The sequence below is a fragment of the Manis pentadactyla genome (genome assembly GCF_030020395.1).
Source record: "Manis pentadactyla isolate mManPen7 chromosome 15 unlocalized genomic scaffold, mManPen7.hap1 SUPER_15_unloc_1, whole genome shotgun sequence".
Taxonomy (NCBI): Eukaryota; Metazoa; Chordata; class Mammalia; order Pholidota; family Manidae; genus Manis; species Manis pentadactyla.
In genome coordinates, this window is record NW_026644588.1 from 198,304 (window position 1) to 216,633 (window position 18,330).

The 18,330-nt window shown below is 44.6% G+C and overlaps 1 protein-coding gene across 2 annotated transcripts; it reads left to right on the forward strand.

Moving 5' to 3' along the window:
• Nucleotides 1–691: 691 nt before the first annotated feature.
• ZNF132 (zinc finger protein 132) lies at nucleotides 692–16,115 on the forward strand. Of its 2 annotated transcripts, none has more exons than XM_036900628.2 (3): nucleotides 692–1,243; nucleotides 11,210–11,378; nucleotides 13,696–16,115. In XM_036900628.2, the coding sequence occupies exons 1-3, from the start codon at nucleotides 1,145–1,147 to the stop codon at nucleotides 15,615–15,617; spliced, it is 2,190 nt and encodes a 729-aa protein (XP_036756523.2). In that variant the 5' UTR covers nucleotides 692–1,144; the 3' UTR covers nucleotides 15,618–16,115. The 2 variants fall into 2 exon arrangements, with proteins under 2 accessions (XP_036756523.2, XP_057352476.1); XM_057496493.1 differs by having other exon boundaries at nucleotides 693–1,346.
• Nucleotides 16,116–18,330: the final 2,215 nt, after the last annotated feature.

Genomic DNA, 18,330 nt, shown 5'->3' on the forward strand with positions numbered 1-18,330 from the left:
ACTGCTAATTGTGAAAATTGATAAGGGGAAACCTCACTGATGTGGAGTTGGGAGGCATGCGGGGGGAGCTCTCATGTCCACCCCTCCTGGTCAATTGCAGACCCCCAGAGGAGGAGGACACCTTGCAACCCTATTAGTTTGGCTACTTTACCACCCAGTAGGAGGGAAGAGTTTCTGCTGCCCTAGCAAAAGCCCAGGGAGGCCACGGGCATGAGCGAGCTTTGACCGAGGCCTTGGCGGCCAACTCCGGCCCGATGCAGCCCGAAGGCCCCACAGAGTCGCTCCCCTACTCCCCAGGATCAGAGACGGACATTCGCGACGGCCGCGGGCGTACAGGGCAGAGAGCTGGGGCGTCTCCGACTCCCATGCCTTCCCCGCTCGCGTTTCTGCGGGGCCGGGTAGCCTCCTGGACGCTGTGCGCAGCCAGTCAGCCCTGCGAGGACGAGACGGCAAGATGCCAAAACCGTGGTCGGACCCAGCCTGCACTGCAGTTCCGGAAATGCCCCTCCCCTGGGCGATCATTGGTCAGAGTATTACAGCTCCCCCAGAAATGGCCCTCTCCCGGCTTTTCATTGGCCAAATCTGGTGCGCGCGCTGACAACACGGACACACGCACGGCAAATGTCTTTCTGGGTAATGTAGTTCGCGTCGCGTGATAAGTGACGCAAGGTGATCAGTTCCTGGTCACCTAGGCAACGGCCAAGCGACACCGCGACTGGTTAATGGAAATAAGGTCATAGTCGAAGGGCCCTGAACCAATGAAGGCTCAGAGTACGGGCGTCTCCGCGGGGGCACCGAAGGGTGGGGCCGGACTTCCGTCGTCGCCGTGGAGTCTTCAGGTTGCCCCTGGTGGGCGGGTCCTCAGGTGGCCTTTGGGACCCGGAGAGGAGCGCAAGGGAGAAGGGCTGCGCCGGTCACTACGCCTCTGCAAGCACTTGGCCCGCGGCTAATGGCTCCTCTTTCCTGAGCCTCTGTTTTCCTGTATGTGGGACGGACACAAGAGTTTCTACACCCCGCCTTCCTCCCTGGGTCCCGGGAGGCTGTTTCCATATCCTCGGGCGCATTTTATACCGGGAAAGACTGAGGCCCTGAGTGCGACTGTCAGCCCGCGGCCACCCCGCCCGGCGAGGGTGAAGAGGTTGGGATGAGCCCTCAGGGCCCGTCGCTGTCGCTGCCTTGCATGGCCCTGCCCAGCCCACAGGTTCCTCCCGGGCCGGCAGCCTCGCTGACGGAGCCGGCTCAGGTGAGTGGAGGGGGCCCAAGCGCTCACCAGCTGGACGTTCTGCCGTCGTGTGCCGGGAGATCAGGCATAGGGAGTGGTGGTGTCCTGGATTCTTCGCCTACACGTGAGTCTAGGGCCCTGGGAGTCAGTGGCCACGGGAATCCAGGCCAGAGGTTGTATGGAGTTCACGTTTTTGGAATGCTAGGGGATAAGGTCCCAGGCACAGGGACCAGCATGTGCAAATTGCGTGGAGGTGAGTGGAAGATGTAAGTGGACAGGGAACTGCAGGTAGAAATAAAGAGCAGGGGGACCAGCGCCAGGCCTGGAATGGCAGGATGAGGAGTTGGGCGTCTGTTCTGAGCATGGTGGAAGTCATGGAAAGTTTAGAACAGAGGAGGGAGGTGTTCCGACTCAGGTCTTAGCACCTTCTGGATGCGAGTAGAGAATGGTCTGGGGGTTGGGTGTGTGTGCTGAGGTTACACAGGAGAGCCGTCGAGGTGACTGCAGCAGTTCAGGCGTGTGCTTTTGGTGCTGGACGTGAGGGGTGCCTGTGCAGGCAGGAGAAATCGTTGGCTCCAAGATCTGCTTTTTTTTTTGTATCATTAATCTACAGTTACATGAAGAACATTATGTTTACTAGGCTCCCCCCTTCACCAAGTCCCCCCCACATACCCCTTCAGTCACTGTCCATCAGCGTAGTAAGATGCTGTAGAATTGCTACTTGTCTTCTCTGTGTTGTACAGCCCTCCCCGTGCCCCACACCCCAACATTATACATGCTAATCGTAATGCCCCCTTTCTTTTTCCCTGCCCTTGTCCCTCCCTTCCCACCCATCCTCCCCAGTCCCTTCCCTTTGGTAACTGTTAGTCCATTCTTGGGTTCTGTGAGTCTGCTGCCGTTTTGTTACTTCAGTTTTTCTTTGTTGTTATACTCCACAGGTGAGTGAAATCATTTTGTACTTGTCTTTCTCTGCCTGGCTTATTTCACTGAGCATAATACCCTCTAGCTCCATCCATGTTGTTGCAAATGGTAGGATTTGTTTTCTTATGGCTGAATAATATTCCATTGTGTATATGTACCACAACTTCTTTATCGTTTCATCTACTGATGGACACTTAGGTTGCTTCCATTTCTTGGCTATTGTAAATAGTACTGCAATAAACATAGGGGTGCATCTGTCTTTTTCAAACTGGGCTGCTGCATTCTTTTTTTTTTGAAGCTTGTATTAAAAGTTTAATTGACTGAACAGTCAAAGCAATTGTGGGTGAGGAAAAGAAAGAAGTATTTTCCTCCATAAACCTTTCCTTAGAAAAAGCAAATATAATTTATAACATTTGATTCCTATGCTTTTTTGTCATTCAGAAATTATACATAAAAAGGAGTTTATTCTTTTTCTCTTAATTTCTAAGATAAGATAATAAATGGTTCCTGAAAATAATCTTTCTTAAGATTTAAAAGAAACAGATAAAGAGAAAAAAGATGGCTAATAAGAGAGAGATGGTGACAGATCAAGCCTTTTATACCATTATAATTCTCCTTTCCACAGTTACTAATTTAAATCTTTAGCAGTAACACATTCATTTCTATAAATACTATAGTGACACAGAGGAAAAAAATGGTTTATGGAAACACATACACTAGCATAAAGCTAGTGTATTAGAGAAATAAGCCTGCTTAGAGCATAGGTAATAATCGAGAGCTGGTTGTCCTCCGTAAGGAAATCAAAACAAATACACTGTTATATGACCTTAATTTAGAGTCCCAGGTACTATGTCCAGACATAGGAAAAGCATCCTTTCAAAATAACCCTTCTAAAACAATTTTTAAATTACCTTATGCTTTTTTTTTTTGGATCCCACTTTTATTTTATTTATTTATTTATTTTATTTTGGTATCATTAATCTACAATTACATGAAGAACATTATATTTACTAGGATCCTCCCTTCACCAAGTCCCCCCCACATACCCCTTCACACTCACTGTCCATCTGCGTAGTAAGATGCTGTAAAATCACTACTTGACTTCTCTGTGTTGCACAGCCCTCCCCATGCCCCCCACGTACTATACATGCTAATCCCAGTGCTCTCTTTCTTTTTCCCCACCCTTATCCCTCCCTTCTCACCCATCCTCCCCAGTCCCGTTCCCTTTGGTAACTGTTAGTCCATTCTTGGGTTCTGTGATTCTGCTGCTGTTTTGTTCCTTCAGTTTTCCTTTGTTCTTATACTCCACATATGAGTGAAATTGAAAGGAAAGGAGCACACACAGCAGCAATTCACTGGAGAATTCCGCTTTATTGGGGAAAGGTGCTGGGTTATATAGGAAGGGGCATGGGGTGATTGTGGTGTTACTTCTACAGGGCTGGTGGCTATTGGCTAGGTGCTGGGAGTGGGAGTGGGGAGAGAGGTGATTGGTCTTTAGGTGGTGCCGTCGGGAACTGAGGACCCGGAAGAGAAGCCGGAAGTTCGCCATCTTACTGGTGGGGGCCCTTCAGAAATCATTTTGTACTTGTCTTTCTCTGTCTGGCTTATTTCACTGAGCATAATACCCTCTAGCTCCATCCATGTTGTTACAAATGGTAGGATTTGTTTTCTTCTTATGCCTGAATGATATTCCATTGTGTATATGCACCACATCTTCTTTATCCATTCATCTACTGATGGACATTTAAGTTGCTTCCATATCTTGGCTATTGTAAATAGTGCAGCGATAAACATAGGGGTGCATCTGCTTTTTCAAACTGGAGTGCTGCATTCTTAGGGTAAATTCCTAGAAGTGGAATTCCTGAGTCAAATGGTATTTCTATTTTGAGCATTTTGAGGAACCTCCATACTGCTTTCCACAATGGTTGGACTAATTTACATTCCCACCAGCAGTGTAGGAGGGTTCCCCTTTCTCCACATCCTTGCCAACATTTGTTGTTGTTTGTCTTTTGGATGGTGGTGATCCTTACTGGTGTGAGGTGATATCTCATTGTGGTTTTAATTTGCATTTCTCTGATGACTAGCAATGTGGAGCATCTTTTCATGTGTCTGTTGGCCATCTGAATTTCTTCTTTGGAGAACTGTCTGTTCAGCTCCTCTGCCCATTTTTTAATTGGATTATTTGCTTTTTGTTTGTTGAGGTGTGTGAGCTCTTTATATATTTTGGATGTCAAGCCTTTATCGGATCTGTCATTTATTAATATATTCTCCCATACTGTAGGATATATTTTTGTTCCATTGATGGTGTCCTTTGGTGTACAGAAGCTTTTCAGCTTGATATAGTCCCACTTGTTCATTTTTGCTTTTGTTTCCCTTTCGCAGGGGAGATATGTTCATGAAGATGTCACTCATGTTTATTTCTAACAGACTTTTGCCTATGTATTTTTCTAAGAGTTTTATGGTTTCATGACTTACATTCAGGTCTTTGATCCATTTCGAATTTACTTTTGTGTATGGGGTTAGACAGTGATCCAGTTTCATTCTCCTACATGTAGCTGTCCAGTTTTGCCAGCACCATCTGTTGAAGAGACTGTCATTTCCCCATTGCATGTCCATGGCTCCTTTATCTTATATTAATTGACCATATATGTTTGGGTTAATGTCTGGAATCTCTAATCTGTTCCACTGGTCTGTGGCTCTGTTCTTGTGCCAATACCAAATTGTCTTGATTACTGTGGCTTTGTAGTAGAGCTTGAAGTTGGGGAGCGAGGTCCCCCCACTTTGTTCCTCCTTCTCAGGTTTGCTTTGGCTATTCTGGATCTTTGGTGTTTCCATATGAATTTTTGAACTATCTGTTCCAGTTCATTGAAGAATGCTGTTGGTAATTTGATAGGGATTGCATCGAATCTGTATATTGTTTTGGTCAGGATGGCCATTTTGACGATATTAATTCTTCCTAGCCAGGAGCATGGGATGAGTTTCCATTTGTTAGTGTCCTCTTTAATTTCTCTTAAGAATGTCTTATAGTTTTCAGGGTATAGGTCTTTCACTTCCTTGGTTAGGTTTATTCCTAGGTATTTTATTCTTTTTGATGCTATTGTGAATGAAATTGTTTTCCTGATTTCTCTTTCAATTAGTTCATTGTTATTGTATAAGAAAGCCACAGATTTCTGTGTGTTAATTTTGTATCCTGCAACTTTGCTGAATTCCGATATTAGTTCTAGTAGCTTTGCAGTGGAGTCTTTAGGGTTTTTTATGTACAATATCATGTCATCTGCCAATAGTGACAGTTTGACTTCTTCTTTACCAATCTGGATTCCTTGTATTTCTTTGTTTTGTCTAATTGCTATGGCTAGGACCTCCAGTACTATGTTGAATAACAGTGGGGAGAGTGAGCATCCCTGTCTTGTTCCTGATCTTGGAGAAAAAGCTTTCAGCTTCTCGCTGTTCAATATGATGTTGGCTGTGGATTTATCATATATGACCTTTATTATGTTGAGGTACTTGCTCTCTATACCCGTTGTGTTGAGAGTTTTTATCATGATCGGATGTTGAATTTTGTCGAATGCTTTTTCAGCATCTATGGAGATGATCATGTGGTTTTTGTCCTTCTTTTTATTGATGTGGATGATGTTGATGGATTTTCGAATGTTGTACCATCCTTGCATCCCTGGGATGAATCCCACTTGGTCATGGTGTATGACCATTTTGATGTATTTTTTAATTTGGTTTGCTAATATTTTGTTGAGTATTTTTGCATCTACATTCATCAGGGATATTGGTCTGTAGTTTTCTTTTTTGGTGAGGTCTTTGCCTGGTTTTGGTATTAGGGTGATGTTGGCTTCATAGAATGAGTTTGGGAGTATTCCCTCCTCTTCTATTTTTTGGAAAACTTTAAGGAGAATGGGTATTAAGTCTTCTCTGTATGTCTGATAAAATTCCGAGGTAAATTCATCTGGCCCGGAGGTTTTGTTCTTTGGTAGTTTTTTGATTACCACTTCAATTTTGTTGCTGGTAATTGGTTTGTTTAGATTTTGTGTTTCTTCCTTGGTCAGTCTTGGAAGGTTGTATTTTTCTAGGAAGTTGTCCATTTCTTCTAGGTTTTCCAGCTTGTTAGCATATAGGTTTTCATAGTATTCTCTAATAAGTTTGTATTTCTGTGGGGTCCGTCGTGATTTTTCCTTTCTCGTTTCTGATTCTGTTGATGTGTGTTGATTCTCTTTTTCTCTTAATAAGTCTGGCTAGAGGCTTATCTGTTTTGTTTGTTTTCTCAAAGAACCAGCTCTTGGTTTCGTTGATTTTTTTCTACTGTTTTATTCTTCTCAATTTTCTTTATTTATTCTCTTATCTTTATTATGTCCCTCCTTCTGCTGACTTTAGACTTCATTTGTTCTTCTTTTTCTAATTTTGATAATTGTGACATTAGACTATTCATTTCGGATTGTTCTTCCTCTTTAAATATGCCTTGATTGCTATATACATTCCTCTTAAGACTGCTTTCGCTGCGTCCCACAGAAGTTGGGGCTTTGTGTTGTTGTTGTCATTTGTTTCCATATATTGCTTGAACTCTATATTAATTTGGTCATTGATCCATTGATTATTTAGGAGCATGTTGTTAAGCCTCCATGTGTTTGTGAGGCTTTTTGCTTTCCTTGTACAATTTATTTCTAGTTTTATACCTTTGTGGTCTGCAAAGTTGTTAGGCAGAATTTCAATCTTTTTGAATTTACTCTGGCTCTTTTTGTGGCCTAGTATGTGGTCTATTCTGGAGAATGTTCCATGTGCTCTTGAGAAGAATGTGTATCCTTTTGCTTTGGGATGTACAGTTCTATAGATGTCTATTAGGTCCATCTGTTCTAGTGTGTTTTTCAGTGCCTCTGTGTCCTTACTTATTTTCTGTCTGGTGGATCTGTCCTTTGGAGTGAGTGGTGTGTTGAAGTCTCCCAAAATGAATGCATTGCATTCTATTTCCTCATTTAATTCTGTTAGTATTTGTTTCACATATGTTGGTGCTCCTGTATTGGGTGCATATATATTTATAGTGGTTATATCCTCTTGTTGGACTGAGCCCTTTATCATTATGTAGTGTCCTTCTTTATCTCTTGTTACTCTCTTTGTTTTGAAGTCTATTTTATCTGATACTAGTACTGCAGCACCTCCTTTCCTCTCCCTTTTTGCATGGAATATGTTTTTCCATCCCTTGACTTTTAGTCTGTGCATGTCTTTGGGTTTGAGGTGAGTCTCTTGTAAGTAGCATATAGGTGGGTCTTGCTTTTTTATCCATTCTATTACTCTGTGTCTTTTAATTGGTGCATTCAGTCCATTTATACTTAGGGTGATTATTGAAAGATATGTACTTATTGCCATTGCAGGCTTTAGTTTCGTGGTTACCAAAGGTTCAAGGTTAGCTTCTTTACTATCTTACTGTCTAACTTAACTCGCTTATTGAGCTATTATAAACACTGTCTGATGATTCTTTATTTCTCTCCCTTCTTATTCCTCCTCCTCCATTCTTCATAGGTTGGGTGTTTTGTTCTATGCTCTTTTGTGTTTTCTTTGACTGCTTTTGTGGGTAGTTGATCTTATTTTTTGCCTTTCGTTAGTATTTGGTTGGTCTGCTTTCTTTGCTGTGATTTTATTTTCTCTGGTGACATCTGTTTAGCCTTAGGAGTGCTCCCATCTAGAGCAGTCCCTCTAAAATACCCTGTAGTGGTGGTTTGTGGGAGGCAAATTCCCTCAACTTTTGCTTGTCTGGGAATTGTTTAATCCCTCCTTCATATTTAAATGATAATTGTGCTGGATACAGTATCCTTGGTTCAAGGCCCTTCTGTTTCATTGCATTAAATATATCATGCCATTCTCTTCTGGCTTGTAATGTTTCTGTTGAGAAGTCTGCTGATAACCTGATGGGTTTTCCTTTGTAGGTGATCTTTTTTCTCTCTCTGGCTGCCTTTAATACTCTGTCCTTGTCCTTGATCTTTGCCATTTTAATTATTATGTGTCTTGGTGTTGTTCTCTTTGGGTCCCTACTGTTGGGAGTTCTGTGTGCTTCCATGATCTGAGCGACTATTTCCTCCCCCAGTTTGGGGAAGTTTTCAGCAATTATTTCTTCAAAGACACTTTCTATCCCTTTTTCTCTTTGTTCTTCTTCTGGTACCCCTATAATGTGAATATTGTTCCATTTGGATTGGTCACACAGTTCACTTAATATTCTTTCATTCCTGGAGATCCTTTTATCTCTCTCTGCCTCGGCTTCTCTGTATTCCTGTTCTCTGATTTCTATTCCATTAGTGGCCTCTTGCACCTCATCCAGTCTGCACTTAAGTCCCTCCAGAGATTGTTTTATTTCTGTATTCTCCCTCTGTACTTGCTCCTTTAACTCCTGCGTATTTCTCTGCAGATCCATCAGCATGGTTATGACCTTTATTTTGAATTCTTTTTCAGGGAGATTGGTTAGGTCTATCTCTGCAGGTCCTCTCTCAGGGGTTGTCTGGATTATTTTGGACTGGACTAAATTCTTCTGCCTTTTCATGGTTATAGCGGTGGCTGTAGGCCAGTAGCACATGTGTCAGCTGGGAGCAAAGTCCTTTCCTGCTTGCTGGATGCCTTGCCCTTCTCCGCTGCCTGTGTGGGTTACCCGCACTCCTGGAGCAGCCACTGGGTTAGTCCCTTAAGCTGCTGTGGGCAGGGTCTCTGTCAGAATAGCACGGAGCCCTGCGGAGAGTGGCAGGCACATCGGGTGTGCTCTCCTGTGAAAGCGGCGCCCCTGCCGTGCAGCTGTGCGCCAACAGTGGCCTTTGGGTCTGGCCCAGGTGGCTGTGCACTGGGCTGAGATTCTGGGTGGCTGCTGGGGGCACGGCTGCTCCTGGGGTGCTACTCCGCCACTGCTGGTATGCGCGGGCCACTCCCGGGCCACTCTGTCACCACCACTGCTGGCTCACGTGGGCCGGTCCTGGGCTGCTCAGGCACAGCCACCGCAGGCTCGTGTGGGCTGCTCTGTCGCCGCTGCCGGCTCACGCAGGCCAGCCCTGGGCCACTTGGCCACTGCTGCCGCGGGCTCACGCAGGCTGCTCCTGGCCCCTCTGGTGCTGCTGCCCCTGGCACGCACTGCCACTCCTGCACTACTGGGCCAGTATGTCGGGGTCTGCGCCAGTTGGGGGAACGACTGGTAGGCTGCTTATGTCAGGGGCTTCAGAGCTGCACTGCCTCCCAGGGAGTTAGGTCCCCTAGAGTTCCCCGGGATTCCCAGATGCTAGGCTGAGTGTGCCGGGACTACTTCGTCCAGCTGTGGGGTCCCTGTCCCTTTAAGACTTGCAAAAAGCACCTGCTTTTCTTTTGTCTCAGGGGCGCCAGTTGTGGGGACCTGCTCACAGGTTTTGCTTTTCTGTTTCTCTAATATCCAGCACCCCATGCATCGTGTGTCTGTGCTCCCGGTGCGGATTTCTAGAGCTGGTTGTTTAGCAGTCCTGGGCTCCCTCTCCCTCCCCGCTCTGACTCTTCTCCTCCCGCCAGGAGCTGGGGTGAGGGGCGCTCAGGTCCCACTGGGCCGCAGCTTACCCCCTTCGCGTGATGCTGAGTTCTCGCAGTTTTAGATGTAGCCTGGCTGTTGTACTGCATCGACTGGTGTCTCTTTTAGGAATAGTTGTATTTGTTGTATTTTCAAAAATATATATGTTTTTGGGAGGAGATTTCTGCTGAACTACTCACACCGCCATCTTGGCTCCCTTCCTCTCAGAGGTGTTTTTGAGAATCCCAGATCTGCTTTTTAAGTAGCGTGGACTTGATTTCCTAATGTGGGGCAGTGAGATATCCTGATAGGTTTTTCAGTTGTGGGAGTTGGTGTAAGGAGTAGATTTCAGAGGGAAGTTAGTTGGGTTTTGGCAATATTGTATTTGAGATGCCAGAGTGACTGCCAAATTGAGGTGCCAAGTGTGCTTTATGCCAGGTCCAGGCTGGAGAAATAGGAGGGGTGGAGGCTTGTGTGTGGTCACTGTGTGTGCAGCTGTGGGTTGGGTTCAGGGTAGTGACCAATCCTTTGAGCAGAGAATAGGCCTGGGATGAAAAATGAAGCATAAAAGTAACAGGTAGGAAGACAGTGGAGCCATAGTTAGACTGGTATACTTCTCTGGCTCAGCAGGTGTTGTGGCCTCTTCCCTGGGGCTCTGGGGGTTTGTCAGGCTGGGGAGTAATGGGCAGAAGGGGTCTGCCTGAGCTAGGATTCCCCAAGCCAAGGGTCAAGGTCAGTAGGTCTGGGATCTGTGTTTTAGGAGTGAGGACAGCTATGACTGGTGAGGGGACAGCATGTACACGGGCAGAGGGGGGAAGGAGCAGAGAACCTCACTCTTGATTCTGGGGTGCTGAAGGTTGGAGCAATGAGGCAAGGAGGGAGGCATTAGTAAGAAGGGTTATAGCTGCTGCCTCTGGCAGTGAGGGTTTTTTTTGCTATCTGGGGCAGGCCAGGATCAGTAATAGATCGTCATTGCCCTTTTCAGGTATTCCGTGTGCATATTGGGATATCAGGTTACTGGAAAGTGCCTGTGGTGTGGACAGGGAGAAAGGCAGTTGTACAAGAGGTCGGGGGGAGCAGAGATTTGGGGCAGGGTGTCCAAAAAGTGACATGTATAAAGTAAGGGAATATGAGCCAATGGACCCACGACCCTGAAGGGGTGAAAGGAGAGTCAAAATTTTCTTATATCTGGGAGGTGTGGTTTGGGGACAAAGGGAAATTGGCCCTTGTGTGGGGAGTTGGTGTAAGGAGTAGATTTCAGAGGGAAAATAAAGAATTGGGAGGGGACTGCTGCCTGCAAGCCAACAGCTCAGAGAGCACCCATCTGCCTTGAGCTCCTCTCACTGGACTGGCCTGGACACAGTGGCCAGCGGGACTGTGGAGAGAGAGGGGCACCAATGCCGGGCCTAGCATCTCCTCTGAGGCGGAGGCCTGTGGGGATGGGTTAGAGGAGAGGAGGGGCTCATGAGAAGAGGAGATGCCAGTGGTAGATGTGACAGAACTTTGAGTCACAGGTCAGGAGCTTGAGCGTGCCCATGTGACTGTTGTTTATTTTTCAGCCCACCTATTGGTCACCTGGCTCAGCTATCCCATTGTTGCAGAACCCAGTGACCTTCAAGGATGTGGCCGTGTACTTCTCCAAGGAGGAGTGGGGAATCCTTGACGCAGCCCAGAGACGCCTGTACCACAGTGTGATGCTGGAGAACTTTGAGCTCATGACCTCACTTGGTAGGCCCCCTATGTCCTGCTGCAGCATATTGGCCAGCTTCTGCCCTATTCCTTTTTCCTGTAGAAAGTTCTGTTTGTCCTAGAGTCAGACTATGGCTACTGCTTCCTTCCAAGTTTTCCTGTTGCAGGTGCTGTGGGTGCTGGGACCAGGCTGTGTGCATTTCCCCCATCTCTTTCTGAGCAGCCTCATGAGCATCCCTAATAGCTGTTGCCCAAGGGACTCATGGCAGTGGAGGGATCAGGCATCTCTGGTCAGCCTGACAGATATCACCAAGCATGACCAGTTCCTGGCTGGGTGGCTCAGTGTGTGGCTGAGCTGAGGCTTTGCCTCTTCTCCCTGAGACAGTTTGTGTTTTTATTTTTTTGTTTTTTTATTAAGGTATCATTGAAAAAGACTCTCATGAAGGTTTCACAAGAAAAACAATGTGGTTATTACATTGACCCTTATTATCAAGTGCCACCCATACCCCATTGCAGCCACTGTCTGTCAGTGTAGTAAGATGCCACAGAGTCCCTATTTGTCTTCTCTGAGCTACACTGTCTTCCCCTTGACCCTACACACACCATGTGCACAAATCATGATACCCCACAATCCCCTTCTCCCTCCCTCCCTACCCTCCCTTCTCCACCCTCCCCTTTGGTAACCACTAGTTCCTTCTTGGAGTCTGTGAGTCTGCTACTATTTTGTTCCTTCAGTTTTGCTTCGTTTTTATACTCCACAGGTGAAGGAAATCATTTGGTATTTGTCTTTGTCTGCCTGACTTATTTCACTGAGCATAATACTGTCTAGCTCCATCCATGTTGTTGCAAACGGTAGGATTTGTTTCATTCTTATGGCTGAATAGTATTCCATTGTGTATATGTACCACATCTTCTTTATCCATTCATCTACTGATGGGCACTTAGGTTGCTTCCTTTTCTTGGCTATTGTAAATAGTGCTGCAATAAACATAGGGGTGCATATGTATTTCTGAATCTGAGAAGTTGTTTTCTTTGGGTAAATTCCTAGGAGTGGAATTCCTGGTTCAAATGGTATTTCTATTTTTAGGTTTTAGAGGAACCTCCATATTGCTTTCCACAATGGTTGAACTAATTTACATTCCCACCAGCAGTGTAGGAAGGTTCCCCTTTTTCTGCATCCTCACCAGCATTTGTTGTTCCTATTCTTTTGGATGTTGGCCATCCTAACTGGTGTGAGGTGATATCTCATTGTGGTTTTAATTTGCATTTCCCTGATGATTAACGATGTGAAGCATCTTTTCATGTGCCTGTTGGCCATCTGGATTTCTTTGGAGAAGTGTTCCCTGAGACATTTTAAAATATATAATAGATACACCAAAAAGTTTACTGTTTAAAATGTACAATTCACTGATTTTTAGTATCTTTACACAGTTGTATAAATACTACCATAATCTAATTTTAGAATGTTTTCATCACCTAAAGAGAAACTTTGTACCCATTAGTAGTCATGCCCCATCATCCCTTATCCCTTCACCCTCATCCCTTGGCAACTGCTAATCTACCTTATGACTACATAGATTTGCTCGTGCTAGACATTTCATATTAATGGAATTATATAACATATGTTTTTCTTTGGCTGTTACTTAGCATAATGTTTTTGAGTTCTATCCCACATACAAGTATCCCATTTCTTTTTGTGGCCAAATGACATCCCACTGCAGAGCTGTGCCGCTATCTGTTTAATCTGTCTGTCAGTTTGCGGGCAATGGCTTGTTTCCACTTTTTTGCTGTTATGAAAAATGTTGCTGTGAACTTTCACATACAAGTTTTTGTGTACATAATGTTTTCGTTTCTATTTGGTAGATACATAGGAGTGGAATTAACAAGCTGTTTTCCAAATTGGCAGCACCATATTACATTCCTACTGCCATGTATGAGTGTTCCAATTTCTCTACTTTTTTATCAGCACTTGTTATTCTATTTTCTTTAGCTATTCTCATGGGTGTAAAATGGTATTTTATTGTGGCCTGGATTTGCATTTCTCTAATGACTAATGATGTTTAACAACTTCATGTGCTCACTGGCCATTTATATGTCTTTTTCTGAGAAATGTTTATTCAAGGCCTTTGCCCCATCTCTTCATTCTTGTCCCAGTAAGGCCTCCTTTTCTCTGGCTTGGCTGGGCACAAGTGGGCCATTCTTCTGCACAGTGGTCCTTCAGTCTCATTCTGGCCCTGTTGGCCTGTCAGCGACCTCTTGAACCCATTCCTGTATGTGTCAGTCACACATTTCTAATGAAGTCAACCCATTCCACTAAGTACAACACTCAGTTAACAAGAAATTTCTCTGATTTCAGGTTGTTGGCATGGAGTAGAAGACAAGGAGGTCCATTCCAAGCAGGATGCTGCTGTGGAAAGGGTGGTCAGGATCCCTAGTGCATATCCTTCTACTCAGAGGGCTGACAATTGTGACATGTGTGGCCCATTCTTGAAAGACATTTTGCACCTGGAAGAACACAAAGCAACACATCCTGAGAAGAGCCCCTATATATGTGGAGCATGTGGAAGAGAATTTTGGTTTCGTGCAAACCTTCACCAGCACCAGAAGGGGCATGATGGAGAGAGGCCCTTTAGATGGGACAAGAATAGGGACTTATTTATGAGGAGCTCTGCAGTCTTCCTGTCAGAGAAGCCCTTCATTTGTGGGGACAGTAGTAAAGATACCTCAGACAGCCATGATCTCCTCCACTACTCAGCCATTGACAGTAGTGGGAAGCTGTATAGCACAGAGTGCAGGGAAGCCTTCCCGCACAGTTCTAATCTTGGACAGCTCCCAGAAGTCCATACCATAGAGAAGTTCTTCAAATGCAGTGACTGCGGAAAAGCCTTCCAGAAGAACTCCACCCTCCTCAACCACCTAAGGACTTACTCTGTAGAGACACCATTTAGATGCCCAACAGTTGAAAATTCCTTAGAGGATAAATTAACCTTTGTTAATCACCAAAAATTTCACACTGCAGAAACATCTCATGTGTGTAGGGAGTATGATAAAGTCTTTAGTCATCCATCTAAACAGAGGAAGCACCAGAAATTTCATGCTGGAGTAAAACATTATGAGTGCAGTGACTGTGGGAAAACCTTTAGTCACAAACTCACACTTGTTCATCACCAGAGAAATCATACAGGAGAAAGGCCTTATGCGTGTAGTGAATGTGGGAAAGCCTTCAATAACAGGTCACATCTCACTCGGCATGAGAAAGTTCACACTGGAGAAAGGCCTTTTGAGTGCAGCAAATGTGGAAGAGCCTTCAGCCAAAGCTCCAATTTCCTTCGGCACCAAAAAGTTCACACCCAAGTAAGACCGTATGAGTGCAATCAGTGTGGTAAGGCTTTCAGCCGAAGCTCTGCTCTCATTCAACACTGGAGAGTTCACACTGGTGAAAGGCCTTATGAGTGCAGTGAATGTGGAAGAGCGTTTAACAATAACTCTAATCTTGCTCAACACCAGAAGGTTCACACTGGAGAACGGCCTTTTGAATGCAGTGAATGTGGAAGAGACTTCAGTCAAAGCTCCCATCTCCTTAGACATCAAAAAGTTCATACTGGAGAACGACCTTTTGAATGCAGTCAATGTGGGAAAGCCTTCAGCAATAGCTCCACCCTTATTCAGCACCAGAAAGTACATACTGGGCAAAGGCCTTATGAGTGCAGTGAGTGTAGAAAAGCCTTCAGCCGCAGCTCCAGCCTGATTCAACACTGGAGAGTACACACTGGTGAAAAGCCTTATGAGTGCAGCGAATGTGGGAAAGGCTTTGCTCACAGTTCCAGTCTCATTGAGCACTGGAGAGTTCACACAAGAGAAAGGCCTTATGAGTGCAGTGAATGTGGAAAATTCTTTAGCCAAAACTCCATTCTTATTAAACATCAGAGAGTTCACACTGGAGAAAGACCTTATAAGTGCAGTGAATGCGGGAAGTTCTTTAGCCGAAAATCCAGCCTCATTTATCACTGGAGAGTTCACACTGGAGAAAGGCCTTATGAATGCAGTGAATGCGGGAGAGCCTTCAGCAATAACTCGCACCTGATTCGTCACCAGAGAGTTCACACACAAGAAAGGCCCTATGAGTGCAGCCAATGTGGGAAAGCCTTTAGTGAAAGATCCACGCTTGTTCGACACCAGAGAGTTCACACCAGAAAAAGGACTTACGAGTGTGGCCACTGTGGGAAAACCTTCAGCCGCCTCTGCAACCTTGCTCAGCATAAAAGGATTCATACCTGAGTAGAGCCTTATGGAAATGGTTTTGTGAGAAAATCTCCACCAGGTCAAACTTCATGTAGCAGAATACCCACAGAGAAATTATCTACATGTACCACTAATCTGCCTTTTCTGAGCAGACCAGGAACCTAGGCAGAGTTATCTCTCCACTGGAGCATAAACATCTTTCCAGCCTGCTTGAATCCAAATATTTGAAGCAATCATCTACATATACAAGGAAAAAAGAGCTACCTTCCTAGAAGGAATCAGGATTGTCCTGGGCCAATTGGAGTGGCTTTATTCCCATTATCACTGGGTTAGGGAATAAACTGACCCCATTCCAATCAGCAGGCTTTGAGGGATGTCCGGTTTGGGCTTCTCAGGAAGATGCATGTTCCTTATGAATGTTGTCAAGTCTGCATGTAATTCCAGTGATGTGTCCAGTAAGCCCACAAATCACCCTCCCCTGAAACCACTAATCTTGGTCTGCTCAATATTGCATAATAAAGACATTATAAGACATATCACCTTTAGTCTTGGGGGTTGTGGTGTGGTAGGTTGAGAGAAGATATGGGTAGAGTTGGGGAATGGCTTATAGAGGGCACCCAAAAGTATGTGCCTCAGGTACTAGAAATGCAGGGAGTTGCTCTCCTATTGTGGCCTACTTTGCATTGCTCTCTGAAGGACTGGGAAAAACAGGCTTGTGGAGTGAATATTGTGGCCTATGTTTCAGAGCTCCTGAGGGCCCAGAGCTCACCCTGATGAGGGAAGGTACTACTTAGCAACACGAGAGTGGACTGTTGAGTTAGGAGGCAGGTCCTTACTTCCCAGGGAGAAGTCTGGGCTCCCCATCTGACAAGTTGTCTTCTGGTTCCTAAAAGAGATGACCCTGAGAGACCATTAGAGTCTCAGTGGGTACTATATATGGATAGAGAAGCACTGCGTGTGATAAGGGGAAGTTAGACAGTAATAAACTATAGGCCTATGCCACCTTGGACAGAATAGCAGCTGCAGTTATCCGGTATGCAGGGTGAAGCAGGTATAATGATACCCACAGGGGCCATGTGGGAGCCATCATTATTACAGCAACACAGGGTGTGGAGAACACTGGTAAATTAGAGGGGACTTGGCTATTCTAAAGGTACATAAAAAAAATTTCTGGATGACTATGGCCAAGTGGGATAAGAGTATGCAGAACTCAGGACCTGCAGACCTTATTTTAGACCCTAACTACAGTCCAAATCAATGTTTTATGAATTCATGTATCCTCACTGGGCAGTTCACCTCATGGCTGTCACTGCGTAGGTAAGAACCCCCAACACCAAGAGAAGACAGAGCTCGTGGTCTGCAGAGTGGTTTGTGTGTAGCCAGGTTTCTTGAAAGTGCCCAGCCATGGTCTTCATTACTCCACTTCTGGTTGCCCCCAAGCAGATATGTCCTTTTTTTTTTCTTTTTTTTAAAATGTTTTGTTTGTGATTTATTTTCTAGTCATTTTCTTTTTTTTTTCCATTCATATTTTTTTTATTTTGGTATCATTAATATACAATTGTGGTTACTAGATTTCCCCCCATTATCAGGTCCTTCCCACATATCCCATTACAGTTACTGCCCATCAGCATAATAAGATGCTAGAGTCACTACTTGTCTTCTCTGTGCTATACTGCCTTCCCCATGCCCCCTCCCACATTACGTGTGCTAATAGTAATGCCCCCTTTTCCCCTTGTCCCTCCCTTCCCACCCATCCTCCCCAGTCCCTTTCCCTTTGGTAACTGTTAGCCCATTCTTGGGTTCTGTGAGTCTGCTGCTGTTTTGTTCCTTCAGTTTTTTCTTTGATGTTATACTCCACAGATGAGTGAAATCATTTGATACTGGTCTTTCTCCACCTGGCTTATTTCAGATATGTCCTTTTTAATGGATAGAGAGACAACATAGTGAGTTAATATGGGTTTCCCAGATATCTTGGTTTTCCAAGAAAAGCCAGATATTGGAGTCCTCTGACATGAGAGGTTTTGGCCTGCAGCATCCATATGGCATGGTGGGTCAGAAGCCATTGCTGCCACCACCTTAGGGTGATATTCTTTTCTCTAAAATCCTAGAGGGGACAAGGAGTGGCAATCACATTTGGGCAGAAATCTTGCAGTCAGAAGAACTTTTTTTTTTTTTTTGTAGATAATTATTTTTTTATTGAAGGGTAGTTGACACACGGTATTACATTAGTTTCAGGTGTACAACATAGTGATTCAACATTTATATACATGACAATTCTAGGTACCAGCTATCACCATACCAAGCTGTTACAATATCTTGACTATATTCATTACGTCCCGGTTACTTATTATTTTACCATTGGAAGTGTATACTTTTTTTGTGTGTGTGTGTGAGGGCATCTCATATTTATTGATCAAATGGTTGTTAACAACAATAAAATTCTGTATAGGGGAGTCAATGCTCAATGCACAATCATTAATCCACCCCAAGCCTAATTTTCGTCAGTCTCCAATCTTCTGAGGCATAACAAACAAGTTCTTACATGGAGAACAAATTCTTACATAGTGAATAAGTTCTTACATGGTGAACAGTACAAGGGCAGCCATCACAGAAACCTTTGGTTTTGCTCATGCATTATGAACTATAAACAGTCAGTTCAAATATGAATACTCATTTGATTTTTATACTTGATTTATATGTGGATACCACATTTCTCTATTATTATTATTTTTAATAAAATGCTGAAGTG